Here is an 18357-nt window from a genome sequence, read left to right as displayed (position 1 = left end):
TGTAGCTATGCTTTGCACCAGACCAAATATTAGCTATGCAGTTGGCATAGTCAGCCGTTATCAGAGTAACCCGGGACAGTCTCATTGGCAAGCCGTCAAACGTATATTCTGCACTATCTCATGGTCGAGTAAGAAACAGACATCTACAGCTCTTTCATCTATGGAGGCCGAGTACATTGCATGTTGTGCTGCAGTTCAGGAGTGTGTATGGGTTCGCAGATTTCTATTGAGTCTGGGTGTTGTACCGAGTGTTCATCAGCCTATATCGCTGAAGATAGACAATACTTCTGCCATTGACTTTGCAAAGGACCCTAAACACCACCAGAAATCTAAGCACATAGAGATCAAGTATCATTACGTCCGTGATCAAGTGAGAGATAAGAAGGTCGCCCTCAGCTACATTCCTACTAAGGAGATGATGGCTGATCCTATGACGAAACCTATAGCTAGAGATTTATTTCAAGTTCACGTCAGGCAGATGGGATTGAGGAAAGCTTGACTGATATACTTGTTTTGTAGTACCTTTGATCTTTCATTAATGAATATTATATTCCTTTTTATTCAGTATCGAACACTAATATAACTAGGTATGAAGATCATCAGCATTTACCTTGAAATCATGTAGGATTTCTATTTTTTGTCGGCAGGCCGGTCACCCACTCGCACGGGTTGACCAACCTTGAATGTACATGAGAGGTACATTTGAGGCTATGTTTATACATTGAGGTATGAACTTTCCTTTATTGTAAATAATAAAGGATGAGGATATGAGTGAGTCGTATCCGCCTACAATCTTATAAAGATTGAAGATGAGACTGATAAAGTCGAATAACATAATCGCACCATTCCGTTACATGCGATCAATGTTATGGCCTGAAATTAAAGCCAGGTTATGAGGTTATGAGATGAGTCGTACCTTATGTAGAATGACCTGCATATTGTAGACCCGACATTTACCTAGTATTGTCTACTTTACGACGTGGATTGTAGCCACGTGCTGGGACCTATTACCTACAAATTGCTTTGATTCGATCCAATCATTGCAACGTGCGAGTAGCCAGTCTCGTAGGTGACTCTTTGTGTCCTTAGTTACCCTCCTCTTGTGTATATGAGGATGAGATTGAGTGTTGCTACTTTAGTATACTATGACGAAAGATCCTTGATTGGCCAGACTCAATTACGCTAGGAAAGCAGCTTGATTAATTCCAAATTACACATCTGCGTGGGAAAAATTCCGTGACAGCTACACCAAGTTTCTAGAACTATAAATACGCACTTGAAGACTTATCTGCCGGCAGTATCGAGTTGTTTTTATTAGACTTTTGCAAACAGTATTTTTCTTAAAAAGCATATACATATATAAGTATTGCTTTGAATTGGTTTTATTCGAAGTTTATGAAAAATCAAGTTTTCATAATAACTCGATAAGTTGGATAAGTGCGTATGTTGGCCGAGTACTCCAGGTCGGGAGTTAACTCCATCCGGTGTGGTCATGCGGACTAGGACAGGCATTGCCAAGCTTGGGTTATTGAGTACTAGTCAGGTGGTCACTTAGTACTTAAGCACCTGTGAGAAGATTATGGTGATCCAGCTGGTCCCACGCCTTTGATTTTTTTGATCGCGATGTTTGGTTTTTGATTGCTATTAGGCAAGTTAGATGGACAAATCTTTTGTGCTTATCCCACAATTTGATTGAGTGGGAGATGTTGGACGTAGGCCAGTGGGGCCCACTGGTGAGCAATCACTAGTGGGTGGGTCCCACATGTTCAGGCTTTCTCCGGCCTTCTTTTCCATTCGTTTGAGATTTCAAATTCAACTTTGAATTTGAAATATGATAAGAGATAGGGATTTGACCGGATAATATGGTTTCATCCTATCTCATCCGATCTCTCCCTCCTTTCCTATAAAATGGATGCATTCTCTCTCTCGCAATTCAACAATCATACGAAATACTGAGAGTATACAAAGAGATATAGTATGCATGGTAGTCTGTCCATCTTAGCTTGTCCTTCGGATGATCTGATCCATAGATCGCAATCCAGGGCCACTATATACCGTAGGATCAGAGGTGTGAATAGTTCCATCTGCTCCAGTAGTAAATAGGCGGGCCGTTGGAGCACCGTTCTTCTGCTTTGTGAGGATTCCAAACTTCGTGTAGACCGTCAGATCTTGAGGGCTCACCTTCCGCGCTTCCCAACAGAATGTGCTATCTTCCAAGAATCTAATTGTTTAATTGTTTGGACTTTCCTAACTCTTCAATAGGGTGTAATAGGGGGACGCGGATTGGCTAGTGACCCTGCCGCTAGCCAATGGCAAGTGGTCGGTGATCTGTGGGCCCCACCATGATGTATGTGTTTCATCCAAACTGCCAATCCATTTTCGAGATCATTTGATGGTACAAGCCCAAAATTAAGTTAGATTCAAGTTTCAAGTAGACCACATCATAGGAATTGAGGTTTTATTGAACGCCAACCGTTAAAAACTTCTCGGGGCTAAAAGCTTTAAATCAAGCTGCTATTTGTTTGTTTTTTCTCAGTATGACCTAATCAACAGGTTTAATGTAAAATAACCACTACAGTGGCCAGAAGGCTTTTAATGGCGAACATTCCATTACTACTGATAGTTTTCATGTGGGGTGGCCTACTTTAGGTTTATCTGACTCATATTTGGTATTTAAGCCCTAAAATGATATGGAAAATGGATGGACGACAGAAATAAAATATATCATGGTGGGCCCATGGAACAACAACTACTATCCACTCGCTAGTGGCAGTGTCGCTGCCAAACCGTGTCCGTGGTAGGGTTGGTCCCTCGCTGCCAAAAACTTTTTGGGGCCCATAAAAGTTTTGGATCAAGCTGGTCTTTGTTTTTTCCCTTAATTTGGGTATGTATGACCAATCAACGTATTAGATATCAAATAAACAGTACAATGGGCCTTGGGAGGATTTTGAACGGTGGATATCCAATCATTATTGTTTTCTTCTGGTGTGGTGCACCTAGATTTATATCCCTCTCATTTTTTGGATACAGCCCTAAAATTATCTTAAAAAAAGGATGAAACAAATACATCATGTAGCGCCCACAGAGCACCGACCACCAGCCACGGGGCTGGTGGCAGGGGGAGTAGCCAATCCGTTTCCTAGGGAATGCCCAATTGCTTACTGACGCACGTACCAACAGCGTCATTAGTGAGGTGGCTACTGACAGTGTTTTGTAGGCCCCACGTTACAGTGTTCTGTAGGCCCCACATTATATATGTGTTTTATCCAAGCCGTACATCTATTTTAAAGCATGAGCCTTAAAATGAAGAAGATTCAAATCTGGAGTAAATCAAAAAAAAAAAAAAAAAAAGTGTGGTGATTGAATGCCCACCATTAAAAACTTCGTGGGGCTCGTTATAATGTTTATTTGTCATCCGACATGTTGATTAGGCCACGCACACCTGGATGAAGAGAACACAAATATCAGCTTAATCCAAAACTATTGTGGTTTCTAAGAAGTTTTTAATGTTGAGTTGAGTGTTCAATCATCACTCTTTTGTGTGGTATGGTCCATATCAAATTTGGATCTACCTTAGTTTTAGGCTCATATTATACAATAGTTTAGAAAATGGATGGAAGGCGTGGATAGGACACATACATCATGATGTGTGGCTCACAGAGCACTGCCAATAGCCACTTCATTGTCAATGCATTACGTAGAAAAGTGTTTGGTTCAAAATTCGCAGTTTATATGTGCATATTGTGCTAGGCCTGTTAAAACATTATACAACTCAATCGAAACAGAATGACTTTTAACCCCAAATACTGAGATAAAAACTATGGGCGATTGTCTATAACCAAAATTTAAAACAGTTGGGCTTCAATTCAATCACATGCATGTGCAATCAAACAATTTGAAAAGGAATTAGCTCATCATTTTTAATATAATGATGACTTTTCAGCTGAAATAAAATTTTCTTAGTATGATAGTAAAGATAATTTAATTCACACAACATAAGAGTTGAATGAATAAAAATAAAAACTTACAGAAGTATCCTTCAACAATTCAACGCTTGTGACGTAAATGGCAAAACTCTAGATTTAAGTCTTTCTTAGTCCAATGACTCGGATATAGACAAATGAAATTATATAAATATATAGTGGTCTAGCACTTGGCATAAATAGAAGGAAATTACACCACTCATAATCTAGGTTGGTCCAACATGGTAGTATAGAGGACAAAATTACACTACTCATGTGCTAAAGCCAGTTCACATAATAGCGTGGATGAGCTCTCCTATGTTAAGATAAATTTAAATAAAGATAAAAGATAAGTACCATTTCATTGTAAATCTAACTTGATGTGTTGGGTAAGGGTTTTGAGCTCTTCGATCTTCCTCCTATTTATAGAATTTTTAAGATAGTTACGCGAAGATATCTTTATAGACACTTCTCATGTATGCTGATGTGGAGACAATCATATGAACCCAAAGACGGTCGTGGCATATCAAACGACACCACATATTGTAATTGCTTATCATGGGTTGCTCATTGATTATACATATGTTATATCCCCCATTGCGTTGATAGAAATTTCTCTTGAGCTACCACATATTGGTGATGGTTATCTACTCCTCCGCATTAACATGAATAATGCACCATAATGCCATGCCAACTTAGCCTAATCATTACTCCGCTCTTCAAATGTTGTCAGCCATAAGGATCATGCAAAATGCTATGGCATGCCAATCAAACTTAACATTCAGTGCAACTATTTGTCGGTCGATGCCCAACTTTGGTCATGAGGCCATCGTGTTAGCTAACTATGCCACCTGATTTAGATATGTGACAAGTATGTCCATGTTGTAGCCAATTGGGCGCATTTCTTGACTTTACAGATCCTAATCTCATTAGGCCGTCAAAGCAGTCTAAGAAATCTTTCTTCCGTCTCTTGTTAAGATTTTATTACTACATGTCATTATGTGAGTCGCATTTCTTGACTTTACACATCCTAATCTCATTCGGCCATCAGAGCAGTCCAAGAAATCTTTCTTCTGTCTCTTGTTAAGATTTTATTACTACATGTCATTATCTGAGTCACTGGATCTAATGCAGTTAGATCAGGCATAAACAGAAGAAATCCAACTAATAGATTATTAGGACAATGCAATCAAACAAAATTTTGATAAGTTAACACATACCATGATGAATATGTGACATTCAATCGGTCCATCACTTGAGTTCCATTTTAGAAGGTAACCCTCAAAATTAATCATGCCGATAAAAAAACTCTTTGACCTAGCTATAGGCAAATGTGGTGACAGAGACGTCCAATGTCGAAATCTACTGAGGCCTACTATGATGTTCATTTTACATCCAACCCGTTCATAAAAGTGAGTACATGGAGGATGAACCAAGACTTTGGTGGGTCCTGGACAGATGATTTCAATGGTGAGAGTCCTATTCCACTGTTTCCTACAGTGTGGCCCACTCGAGTTTTAGATAAGCCTTATTTTGAGGATCACGACTTACAATGATCTGTTGCAAACCATAAACAATGAATTTCATGAGGACGCATGTGTATTTATATTGCACCCACCGCCTCCGTCCAATAAAATGCAAAGGGTGTGTAGGTGAAAATCGCACTCAGCCAATTGCCATAGCATTACTCAATAAAATAAGAGATTTTACGGCACTAAAACCACTTGAAATTCAGCTACTTGTGATAGATGAGATACCTTGTCTAAAAGTCAAAAAAAAAAAAAGAAAAAAAAAAAGAAAAAAAGACGACTTTGAGAGAGAGAGAGAGAGAGAGAGAGAGAGAGAGATGGAGAAGAAGAGCAGAAGCTTTAGATCCTGTTTCAACAGATGCAACAGCGCTAATCATATCTTAGTATCAGAAGACTTCATCTCTTGGGAATGCACTGCAACTACAAGCTACAAGCGCCTCTCCCCTTCCATAGAATTACAAGACCTGTGTACTACTTCCTCCGGTAACAAGAAGAAAAGAGCATGGATGTTCCTTCATCAATTATTTTCTTCCCTTCCCAAAAGAGGTTATCATATAGAGAGAGAGGATGCCAAACAAGATGCTGTCACTTGTCCAAACAAGGACATGAGGAGGAGACGGCCATCGTCGTGGCTACCAGATCCTAACCACAGATGGCCTATCCAAGGATGGTGAAATACAGATACACTTCTGCATCTTCATGTTCTTTATTTCTCTCTTTTTAATAAGAAGAAAAATTCAAACAACAAACAGGACTCCATGAAGTATATTTGGAAATTTTAGAGAAATGAAAATTGAAGAAAAAAAAAAAAACCTGTATCATTACTTCTTTTGTCTATTCAGTTGTAATTTATATATGAGGGGTAGGAGTACAGTGGAAACCAACATTCCTACAATTCACAACTTGTTTATGCGACTTGGCAGTTCTTTTTTTTGAGAGTCATCTCCCTCCCTCCATCCCACCCACCCTCTCTCTCTCTCAATTGTTTCTTCTTCCTTTTTTACCAGCATTGTTGATGTTGATTACTTAACAAAACTATAATATAAATTTTCAAATCAACAGATTACAATATTGACCATATACATTAACATGGACCATCCATCATGTGACCCTAAATGGCTAGAAAATTCAGCGCTTCTCGTGAGAAAGCGAAGGGGACAATGTGGTCATGGCAGCACCTGATGATCCCGATCAGAAAGAAATGGATTCCAGTCTCCTCAATGGATTTTGATTACTCACCAGGTGTATCATGATGTCCTAAGATGAGCAACTGTCAGAAACGAGGCCAATTGCAGTTGATAAATAACCTTTAAAGACAAACAGTCATCTCTGAGAAATGAAGAGATCTATCTATTATAGATTGTTTCTTCTGCATCTTCTTCAGGACTAATGGCAATACATGTCGAGACTTTGAGCATATGGTGAGGTGAGAGAGATGCATGGCAGCTGTATCTTGAACATTTCCAAGACAAAGATCCAATGCATCCCAATAATCATCATTTTCTCTATTTCCCATGGCTTCTATTCCATCTGCCCACGCATAGAGATTACAGATAAGGGTTTTTATAGTGCTGGAGATGAAGATATATCAATGGAAGCAGCACCATGAGCTTTTTTTTTCTTCTTCTATTTGAGGACTGAAATCAGTTGCCCGTTTCATCTTTCATGGCAGATTGTTAAATTGTTTGGTTCTCGAACTTGAAAATAAATCTTCACATGCAGTTGGATCCGAGGAATAGTTGAAATAGAGAAAGATTATAAGCTGCTATGCATCTAAAAATGTCTGTCAACTTCTCAGATTGATTTTCAAACATCCATCAATGAAAGTAATCTGATAAGTTAAAGTTAAAAAGTCAAGGGCAAAAAAAATTCAGTTCTAAGCAATTATCAACGATTCTATGCAGGAAAGGATCCAGTGTTAAATGTTTTCATTTGAGTTAGTTGCCCAGCACTCGTCATCCCATTGCATAGAGCAGGTATTGGAGGGACAGATTTTGCATCTGCTGGAACCTACAGCAAATGGGCCATACCACACAAAACATTACAAAACTGGGATAATCCTGTCCACTGATTGCAGGATTTTTTGTACATTGCTGTCAGCCATCGTTTAGACTTATTTTTCTTATCACCCATCTGCAAAAAAGAGTTCCTCCAGCTACCGGCTATGAACAGCATGATTTTCAGATTAGGTTCCATCCACAGTACGGCCCAGATGATGATCCAGAAACTTGTGCACGTGTGCTAAATGTAAAGAGATGGGAGTTCTGTATAACTTGCTCGCACGTGACACCACCAGATTCTTTTAACTTCTTAAAATGTAGCCATGGAGTAGGCTGTACATCAGTCAAAACAAGCAGCATAAAAACGTTTAAGCTTTTACTCTATACTATGTTGGCATTAGTCAACAGAAAACACAACATAAGCATCACAAAAGCATAGCTTTCATAGACGAGAAACATACATTAGTTGGATACATGCACATATAGAAGGCAGTCAAATTTACAGTATACACAATTTTCGCCCGTTCACATGAAGTCAACAGATAGTCCTGGATCTGATATTACAGGTGCAGCACAAAAGCAACGGCCCGAGATAACCAAGCGAACAGCCAGGGTCTCCTTCAACTGGCACTGTCATCATGTGGGGGTCGAGTAGCCCGACGGAACCACGTATTGAAAGCTGAGACAAGGTGTGGGCAGTCTTCAACATTGCGGGTGGCAAAGCTGAGGCAGTGATGCAGCAATAACTCAGCATCCGACATGGGTAGCGTGGATATTATCTTCAGGAATGTCTCTTCCAATTCCTGATATAGCTGTTTCTGACCCGAAGGTATAGGCGAAACATTCTTCTCTCTGCAAACGATCAACACTGGAAGCCAAACACTTACGAGCTTCAATCTTACCTGCAAGAATGGAGTGCCCATTGTAAAACTCCAAATGTCCAAACAGCTCAACCACTGTTTGAGGCAGTTTTTGCACTTGGGAAATTAGCAATTTACTTCAATTTTGAAGATGTTATTAATCTGAACCCTATTTATAGAAGCATGTAATGATTAAAACGAATTCAATTTTCTTTTGTTGATATCTTTACCATATAAACAAAACAGCAATCTTAACCAGATAAAGTCTTGTATGTGGGGCTCATGTGTAATAATCAAAATTGGAACTTGGAAGAACATGAACAGTGCTCATCAGAAAAATTTTTAGGGGAGAGCATAGATATGTAAAACATATAAAACAAGCAAAAACACTTCCAAATTAAGACCGCTGCTTTTCACTTTTTTTTCTTTTATTTTTTGGATATAGATGACAACAACAACCAAAAACACCAGCAGCGCAGCCAGTGATCTCTGCGGCTATGTTGCTGCTGCTGCAGAAGCTGGTGGTGGTGGTGTTGCTATTTGTCATTGACCACCAGCAGCACCAATAGCACCAGCACAGTATGTACCCAAGGGACAGAGATTGCCCAAGACGTAACAAAGATGTTCTTGAAAAACCCTTCTGTGGAGATTCCCAACAAGCTCATCTACTATGTTTGCCGTTAACAAACACATGACAGGAAACAAGTTTTCGAAAATCAGAAATATCTAAATATTTCTCAGCAAATGCTAATCTCCAAGGCCCAGTTTCATCTTTCCTGCCCATTAGATGTATAGTAAAGTCACTCTCAACAAAGAGATGCACATCTCAACAATATTCAACTCAGAGAATCTTCACACTTTCTAGATTCTCACCTCAGCTTCATCTGAATCTGTGATTCTAGAATATGCAAGTTTCATACTCCAACTCCAAAAGCATCACCATAACTGGGCTGGTCTAGGGTCACCAATCACCATCGACAAAGGGATGACCCGACAATCTTTAAATGCACTCAATAAAAACTCCTCCCGACAGTTTCCTTCCTGTGTGGCACTCCCTCCTCTCCCCTCTTTATTTACTTTTTATCCCTCCACTTTTAGAATTTTTTTAACTCCTACAAGTATGTTTTCTAAGTCTCTCCCAATAGAAAAACTTTATACTGTGGCAGAGTGATGGATGATACGCAGGCACATAGAATTTTATAACTGACATGAGTAATTTCAACTATACAATTCAAATAATGGGTCCAAGTTTAGATGTATCATGAGCCAAAATTCATTCATATTTGATTTTCTAACTCATGGATTGGTGGATATTTATTGGACGGTTAAAATTGAAAAATATCCAATGGTTCTATTTCAACAAACATCTCTCCTAATCAAAGATTAGGATTTACCTAAAGAATACAAGTTTTGGGGTGTGGCTAAGAGACAGTGGGTTACACAATTCATACGGTGTAACTTGAGTTAATACATGCAACATATACAGTTTCTAAATGGCCGTATATCAAGCATCATGCGCTGCCAAAGAATGAAATAACTCCCTACCCACTCCCACTTCTCTATATAACTACTATAATATATTCTTAGGACAGGCGAGAGATTTGTTAATAGGCGAGCAGATGTTGTATACCAATCATACTTAGGCTCAACCTACCCTGTACACTATGGTAGGTTGCACCCTCAATAACAGATTGTTTGAACAATCTTACATTATGATTTATAGACAAATGTTGGTACCATTAAGATCCACACAATTTACTGACAAATGTTGGTACAGATAATCCACAATTTTATTTTATTTTTTTATTTTTGTTTGAAAGCTGATCATCAACAATTTTCATTTCAACTGTCCATTAAATATGAGGGAAACGTGAAATCTGATTTGAGATGTTAGGGTTAAGGGAAGATGTTTTGCAAACTATTATCAATCAGATATAATAGTATATCAAGTAATTACTTGGTAGAAGTATTTTTGAACTTTTTATTTTCTAAAACTATTTCAACTTAAGGCTTGTTTGTTTCACCAATTATTCCAGTAGTGTAAAGGAAATATGTCATCATTACAATTTTACCACCGTCAAACCAAATATGGCAAATGTCGGTCAAATTTATTTATTTTTTTTGGTTAGTAAACACATCCCATTGTTTGTACACACACCACACTATTATTAGTCACACCCAACTATTAGCCACACCACATCCCACTTGGGAATCAATACCAAGACTTCAGCATTGAAACAAGGGTATCTGCACTCAGTCTAGCACCTGAGCTATGGATCAGGTGTGTTGTCAGTCAAATGTAGAGATGTATTCAAGAGACAGGTAAAGGAATTTGTAATCATTGCACTTTTTCATTGCATTACCGTGATAATCTCGAATCCAAACAAAGACACCAATGTATTTTGGTGATGATTTGACATTAGTGTAAAAATGTCATCATTATGGTTTTACCATCAATAAACCAAACATGGGAATTGGCCATTAGGTGCAGACGTTGTCAGTAGGCAAGTAAAGTAATCTGTAATCAATGCACATTTCCTTTACCGTGGTAATTGGTGGAAGGAGAGAGAGAGAGAGAGAGGCCCCAAGTGAAATCAACCATCTGGTTCATACGGTTCAACAATTGAAATATTCAAACTGGGCAGTCTGAGAGGTTTAGGAGGATTCGAGGGTTCAATAGCATTCGAACTAGAAAGGTGTACAGTTCTGGTCTGACCTAATTCAACTGGACAGTCCAGCCCAATGTTTAAAACATTGACATTGAGGAACCCCAACTGATTAAAGAATTCTACAAAATAACTTGAAGAAAAAATTACTAGATGATTGTACATTAATATCTTTTTATCAAACAAATTCAAGGGACATATCCACTTTATCTAACATAAATATCAACTAAAAGACCAATTTCACATTCCAAGGGTTTGTCCTAAAACTAGCTTCCAAACTACCCTAGCAACACTTTATCAACACATTGACAAATAACAACCCCCTCGCTCAATGCGTCCTAGAAAAGCTCAGAAACAAAGAGTAGGTTGGTATGCTCTCAAGACAAAATATGTTCTCAGGACAACATCCAATGGAACTCAGCAAGTCAGCCTAAACCTCGAGAAAGCCCAGCAATATCCCAACCCTTATTCCCAAAGGAATACTTTGCAGATAGTTTTCTCAAAGATCAACTGACTCCTCCCAAACTACCATAGCCACTCACACAAGAGTGCCACAAGGCTCATTCTACTGCTTCCAAACCATAACCTTCCTTTCCTTTTTTATCTGCATGCCTCCACTCATTCCTTGGATTGTACTTATATGTTCCTCCCCTTTTTTTCCTTGTAAAATATATTTACAATATTCCTTATGGTATCATTGAACCTAGAATTTTCTCCGGACATTACACGTCTATTTACATCCCAACACCTCCCCAAAATTAACATACTTTTCTCTTCTCCTACCATCACCTGATTTTCGACCAAATCGACACGATCTTCTACAAAGTAGCCTTACCGACTGAGCAGAAGCGGTTGCATACTCATTATCATCGTAGCCTTGTCCCACCTATTTAGGGCAGCATTACAAACCCTGTTTTGCCAATTATTCAAAGGCCTTAGTGCTTGATTCAAGTATTTTTGTCTTCGCATCCTCTTGGTTTAGGCATTTCAACTTGGATCTACATTCACCATGTTACCCAGGATTACTGAGGGTCATGTCTGTTGTTCGGTTTTGGCCAAACCATCTCAATTGGTTCTCCACCATTTATCTCCCATTGAAGCACTCTTAAGGTTGCTTCGGTCTTCAAAATTTAGGGCTTGTTTGTTTCGCCAATTACCTAAGTAATGTAAAGGAAAAGTGCCATCATTACGATTTCACTACTACCAAACCAAACACAGGAATCGTCAATCAACTATAGATGTATTCAGGAGATGGGTAAAGAAATTTGTATTTATTGCACTTTTTCATGGCATTACCATGAAAATCTCGAATACAAATAAATACAATGGTATACTTTGATGATGATTTAACATTGCAGTAATGTAAAAATGTCTGCATTACAATTTTACCACTGATAAACCAAACATAAAAATTGGTGGTCAGATGCAAATATTGTCAGAAGGTAGGTAGGGCCTATTTGCTTAACTAATTACCATAGTAAGGTAAAGGAAATGTGCATTGATTACAAATTACTTTAGAGCCTATTTGGTACATGGGCTTAGGAGGGATTAAGTGGTATGGAATTGCATTTGGTTTTGTGCAAATTCCATGGGACGTTTGGAGACATGGTCAAGAATGGGATTAGGTAGGATGGAATTACATTTAGTCCTATGCAGGATTTCTGGTGGATTTTGAAATCTATTACATATGTGGGCCTCACATTGATGCACGTGTTTTATCCATGCAGTCCATCCATATGCATCCTTCACACGTGACATTTGAGTTGTATACGTGTGCAAGTGACCTACATCGGTTGTAAATTTGGTCTTTTGATTACAAATCCATGGTCCAAAAAACAGGATTTTACTTAATACCGTGGTTTTGCCTAAGGAAGAATCCGATCTCAAACATGGGGATTGGATGATCAAAATACTATGGTATTTCCAGACATGCAATTATTGTGCAATAATGGTGTTAATACCACCTAATGCAATTCTATACCATTTAATCCCACAGACCAAACACGCCCTTACCAATGTCCCAACAACATCTACATTTCACCGCCAATTCCCATGTTTGGTTCATCGGCGGTAAAATAATAATGATGGCATTTTTACATTACTTTAATGTCAAATCATTACTAAAATATACTAATATCGTTGTTTGGATTTAAGATTTTCACAGTAATTACATGAAAAAGTGCAATGATTACAAATTCCTTAACTTGTCTCCTAAATACATTTGCATTTGACCGACAATTCCAGTATTTGGTTTGGCGGTAGTAAAATTGTGATGATAGCACATTTCCCTCACATTACTAGAAAGATCGACGAAACAAGCGGGCTCGTAAAGTAATTTCCTAAACACCGTCTATCATTGTAGACAACCAGTTAATTAACATACTCAAGAGGTTTTGTAATCATTGTACATTTCCTTTACATTATTGTGGTAACTAGTGAAATAAACAGGCCCTGAAATAAATAAATAAATAAAAGGCTGCTTCAGACTCCAAAGACCTCTTTCTTGATTTTTCTGAACGTGACACTTTCTTTATTCTATCCTTCCTAGTCTCCCCACAAATCCATCTATGCATATTGCATACTCATCTTAACAATGCTCATTCTCTATTCATGGTCGCCTCCTAAGTCCTAATTGCCCAACACTGTGCAAGACAGATATGTGAACAAATTACTTCTTAAGTTGCAGAAATGGTTGTTTATTGAACATGAAGATGTAAGGCACAAATGACAATCAACCTGTAAGTGCAGAAATTTCTTGAAGCAAATGGGGTGAATGCATTATGTCCATAACAGGTAGAAATATACTACGGTATTTGATCTTCATATTGAACTAGAAGAACAGATGTTCTATCCTTTTGCAAGCTATGGGGTCAAATTGTTGTAGAATATATACCACAACGCCAGCCCAGTAAAATAAGCAAATGAAATTAGTCAAAGAGGTAGGAGTCTGCCATTAGAAAGTGTGGAACAGGAGCACATCTGTTTAAACAGAAAAGCATACGGCAACACAACTCAGGGGTGAAGCTTCGTGGGAGATTCCATGAAATGCATGGCAATTACACCGCCGTCTAAGCTATACCTGAGCAAGTGAATATATGATAGATGAAGATTTCTAGAAGTCATCTACTCATCCTAAAGAACTGAGTGTTTCACAAATGAAGTTGTTACTTTTCATAGGAGAAGAATATATGGCTAAAATATCCTCCTACCACTTTCAACTAAGGATCTTGGTTGAGGACGGGTAACATGTCAAGGAAAGACCAAGCGAGGAGAGCTGCATTGATTTCTTCCTGATAGTTCTCACCCATCAAAGTTCATTTCATCCCATCATACAAGATTCGTGGAAGAAGATTCAGATGTTAAGAGCTATGGATATGGAAGGAGAAGAAAGTGATGGGGTGGAAGAAGATGTCAATGTGCCTTTCATATGATATAATAATCGATTATATATGTTGAATAGTGCACCACTACTTCTGATTCTCAAGAGAACAACTCCGGTAATCATCTTTCTCAGGGGAAAAAATCATGCAGAGAATCGGAGAATGCAGTTACAGTACATGTCTCGTAAGTTGTAATCGAAACAGTACATGTCTCATAAGTGGTAATCGAAATAGTCCCAAGGATAAAAGCCAGAACAAGTACAGAATCTCAAAACAACAACCGCACAACCCAATTGTCATCTTTCCCGTGGAAAAAATAAAAATAAAAAAAGAAATCGCAGAAAGAATCAAAATTTACAATTGCAGTTTCCAAGTGGTACTCAAAACAGGCCCCAATTGCCAAAAACCGCAAGCATCAATTCCATCCAATTGCTACAACAACAAGAACAAAAAAAATCCAATAGCCAATCAAAACGTATGATGGAATAAAATCATCCGACATATCAACCTGGCACCTACAAACAACCACAAGCATAGATTCTCATGGTAACAACAATAGCATTCAGTGATCTCTTTTCCGAAAACTTAAGGAGCACATGGAAGCCACCAGCAATATACCTCTCGTGCAGCCAAAATTGAACCAGCAGCAACAGCCTCCGCAAGGCGTCCTGTGCACCGGAGCACAAGAGCTGGCAAGCCCGGTGCAATATTCCTCCAAGTGTCATCCTGGAATGCCCTCTGCAAATCCGCCACGAATGCTGTCTGCTCACTCCACTCCTTCACTGCCGTATCTGCAATTCTCAGTTCAATCATCCTCTCCACGAGCCACAACAGATCCTTGCCATGGTATACCGCTGTGTGCAGATTCAACCGCTGGATCGCCTCTGTCTCATCATGATCCCCCCTGAAATCTGGGCTCGAGTACTTCTCAAGTGATTCCTTCACTGTCTTCAAGCTCGTCCGGAACGCCCGATCGAAGACCCGCCGCACTGGGTCCCTCGACGGGAAGTCCCGCAGCATTTTCGCCACAAAAGCCTTGACCTTCACAGATGCCACATTTGGGTGGTTCCCGATCGAGGCCATGACGAGCCGGTGAAGCATCTCTTCGGACGAGTCCCGGCCGGGTGGTGAGACCCGGGCGAGCAGGTCCTGAGACTCTTTATGCCCGAGCAATGGGATTATGCCAAGAACGGCATTTTCTTCGTCCTCGCTCCAGGGAACGGCCTCCAGGAACTGAACACAGGCATGGATGCAATCATCAAATAGGAGCTGGAGCGCAACAGGGAGGACAGCCAAAGCAACGGCGGCACTGATGATGGTGCCACAGAAATCGTCCGAGTAGAGGAGCTGCAGAACCGTCAGATGAGGGTCCATAGAGCCGACGGACGCAGGAATCTTAAGATTTAGACGGAGCATCGAGTCAGGATCATCTGGACCGTTTGATATGGTCTGCCAGCGATCAGAAAGAAGGGCGGCGAAGTACTTGGATCGACGAAGGGCGTTGGAGTGGAGATGGAGGTCGATGGGGGAGTGGTCGTCGACATCGGTGAAGGAGGGTTTGGGGTCGGGATCGAAGGGAGAGGAATCGAACTGGAGGCGGAGGATGACGTCAGAGGTGAGAGGATCATTGAAACCGCCAGGTACGGAACGGAGGAGAGGTAACGGGGGTTTGGGGTATTCGGTTAGGGTTCCGTCGGTGTCGGGGAAGGAAGAGGAAGAAGAGGAGATGCGGCTGCTGCTTCCGACACGTTGCCTTTTCTTGGAAATGCCTGTTATCATCTCTCACCCACACAAACCGAAGAAGAAGCAGATGAGACGAAACAACCCCCCAGCACCAGGAATATCCACGACGCTGTCCACAGGGATATTTATGTCATAAATCAAATTATGCAGATAAGGCTTCCTAACGATGATACCGGAAACCCGCCGTAGGGTATTTGACTGTGCCACGTGTTTCTCTCATATAGGAGCCACGTAAGGCATCGTTTGTTTGTTAGATTTTCACGGTCAAAACCGTAGCGGGTGTTACTCTAACCGTGTGGCCCACCTTGATGTATTTGTTCTATATCCACTCTCTCTATTTATTTTTTTATATAGATCTATTAACTATTAAAATCATTTTATATGCTATGAAAGTTTTGTTTCAAGTTAATCTACGTATTTTTCTTTCATTCATGGTTTATATTATTAACAAGTTGGATGGAAAATAAATATCAAGAAAACCTTATAGTAAGTCTTTTAGAAGTTTTTAATAGTTGGGCTTTTAATCACCATTGTTTCTTGTGATGTGGTACGCTTATGATTTGGATCAGCTTAATTTCCTCATGGACCATGCTCTAAAATGGTTGGAGAAATGGACAACATGTATATATAACACATGGTCAAGGTGGGCCCATGATAAGTGTAACACCGGGTAACACCTAATCCACTCACCCGGATAAACATTGAGCAGATCAGGTATTACCGGGCAACACTTTTATGGGGTGTTATCTTACTGTCTGGGGTGAAATTGGGGTGCTTGTGTCTACCCAAATATTAAGTAGATCCAAATCTAAGTAAACCACACAAATGAAAACGGATGAATGATTATTAAAAGCTTTTTTTTACACCACAAAAGTTTTAGATAAGTTGATCTTTACATTGGCCCTTCATCTTGGTTTGATCAACCTTAAAACGGATGGAAATGAAAGTGTATGATAGGCGTTACCGTGCGCCTTAGAAAGTTTTAATGGTGGATGCTCAATCACTACTGTTTTACGTGGTCTCCTTGAGATCTAGTTCTGCCTATTTTTAAAAAAAATGTCCCAAAATAAGTAAGAGAAATAGATGAACCGGACTGGAAATACATTACATCAGTAAGGTAAGTCCTACGGTAATGGTAACATCCCTGGAAAAACCTACTAACAAGTGGCACAATCAAATCCCTTCATAGAATTGACCGGCGACCCCATCAGCAGGTATGGGATTTCAGCTGGGGAAGTGGATTCAGTGGTGACCCAAGCCACCAACTTTCTGGTGACCGGACTTTGTGGGGGCCACCATGGCATGTTTTATCTTGGTTGCGGTGTGCCACACACCACCAACCTCAGTGGTGTGTTGATGCCACCAAGCTTTGTTAGGCCCACCATAATGTATAGAATATCCACAGGGTTCATTCATTTTACATCATCAATTTAATACACGAGCAAAAAAAAATGCGGCAGCTGGAAAGCTCAAGTATACCCCACAATAGAAGGCAAGGGATTGGACATCTACCATAGAAAACTTGGCGCGTCGCAGCTAGCTTTGGATCAATCTGATATTTGTTTTTTCCCTTCATCTAGGTCCGTGTGAACTTATGAGAAGGTTAGATGGTAAATAAACATTATAGCAGGCCTTAAAAAGGTTTCAATCGTAGGAATTATTGCCATAGCTACTTGGTGGTGTGGTCACTTAAGCTCTGGACACTAGCGAAGAGACTGTTGTTTTATTATCATCAGAGACCTGTACCATTTGATCCTTTATTCACTTATGATGGGTGATGAATCCAAATTGGAATTCTGGGACACTAGTAACGAGCCATGCAATCCGATTTATTTGACTCATATTAATAAAAGCTTGAATCCAAATTTGAATTTCAATCAATAAAAGCTTGATAATCTTGCATAGATTATGTGTGTTGTCGGGTGTCTGGTTAACTGTTTGTGAAAGATTAGTGTAATTTGTTTATTGTGTTTGGTTGATTGTTTATGAAAGACCAGTATAATCTATATGTTGTGCCCGTTACACTGTTTGTGAAAGACCAGTGTGCTCTATTTGTTGTGCCTGTTTGACTGTTTGTGAAAGACCAGTGCACTCCGTCTCTTATGCCTGGTCGACTGTTTCTGAAAGACCAATGTATGATTCGAGTCTCTTATGTTACTTTTAGAGAATGCTTTTGTACTTCATAACATATATGCATTAACTAACTAGTTTAGGAAC

The 18357-nt window shown here is 39.6% G+C and overlaps 1 protein-coding gene across 2 annotated transcripts; it reads right to left on the bottom strand.

Moving 5' to 3' along the window:
* Nucleotides 1–7912: 7912 nt before the first annotated feature.
* Nucleotides 7913–16254, bottom strand: LOC131228532 (BTB/POZ domain-containing protein At3g05675-like). Of its 2 annotated transcripts, none has more exons than XM_058224242.1 (2): nt 15016–16252; nt 7913–8393 (listed from the first exon to the last, which is right to left on the bottom strand). In XM_058224242.1, exons 1-2 carry the CDS (start codon nt 16174–16176, stop codon nt 8112–8114), a joined length of 1443 nt encoding a protein of 480 aa, XP_058080225.1. In that variant the 5' UTR covers nt 16177–16252; the 3' UTR covers nt 7913–8111. The 2 variants fall into 2 exon arrangements, with proteins under 2 accessions (XP_058080225.1, XP_058080226.1); XM_058224243.1 differs by lacking the exon at nt 7913–8393 and adding an exon at nt 13399–13659 and having other exon boundaries at nt 15016–16254.
* Nucleotides 16255–18357: the final 2103 nt, after the last annotated feature.

This window comes from Magnolia sinica, chromosome 16, assembly GCF_029962835.1.
Source record: "Magnolia sinica isolate HGM2019 chromosome 16, MsV1, whole genome shotgun sequence".
Classification (NCBI taxonomy): domain Eukaryota; kingdom Viridiplantae; phylum Streptophyta; class Magnoliopsida; order Magnoliales; family Magnoliaceae; genus Magnolia; species Magnolia sinica.
The sequence above is the reverse complement of the archived record's forward strand: the minus strand, read 5'-3'. Positions and strand labels throughout refer to the sequence as shown.

Excerpts from the sequence above, each read along its gene's own strand:
- LOC131228532 (XM_058224242.1), bottom strand. The coding sequence starts at position 16,176 with ATGATAACAGGCATTTCCAAGAAAAGGCAACGTGTCGGAAGCAGCAGC. Across the intron at positions 8,394-15,015 it reads CAATTTTGGCTGCACGAGAG|GTAAGATTGAAGCTCGTAAG; the intron begins GTATATTGCTGG and ends CCATTCTTGCAG.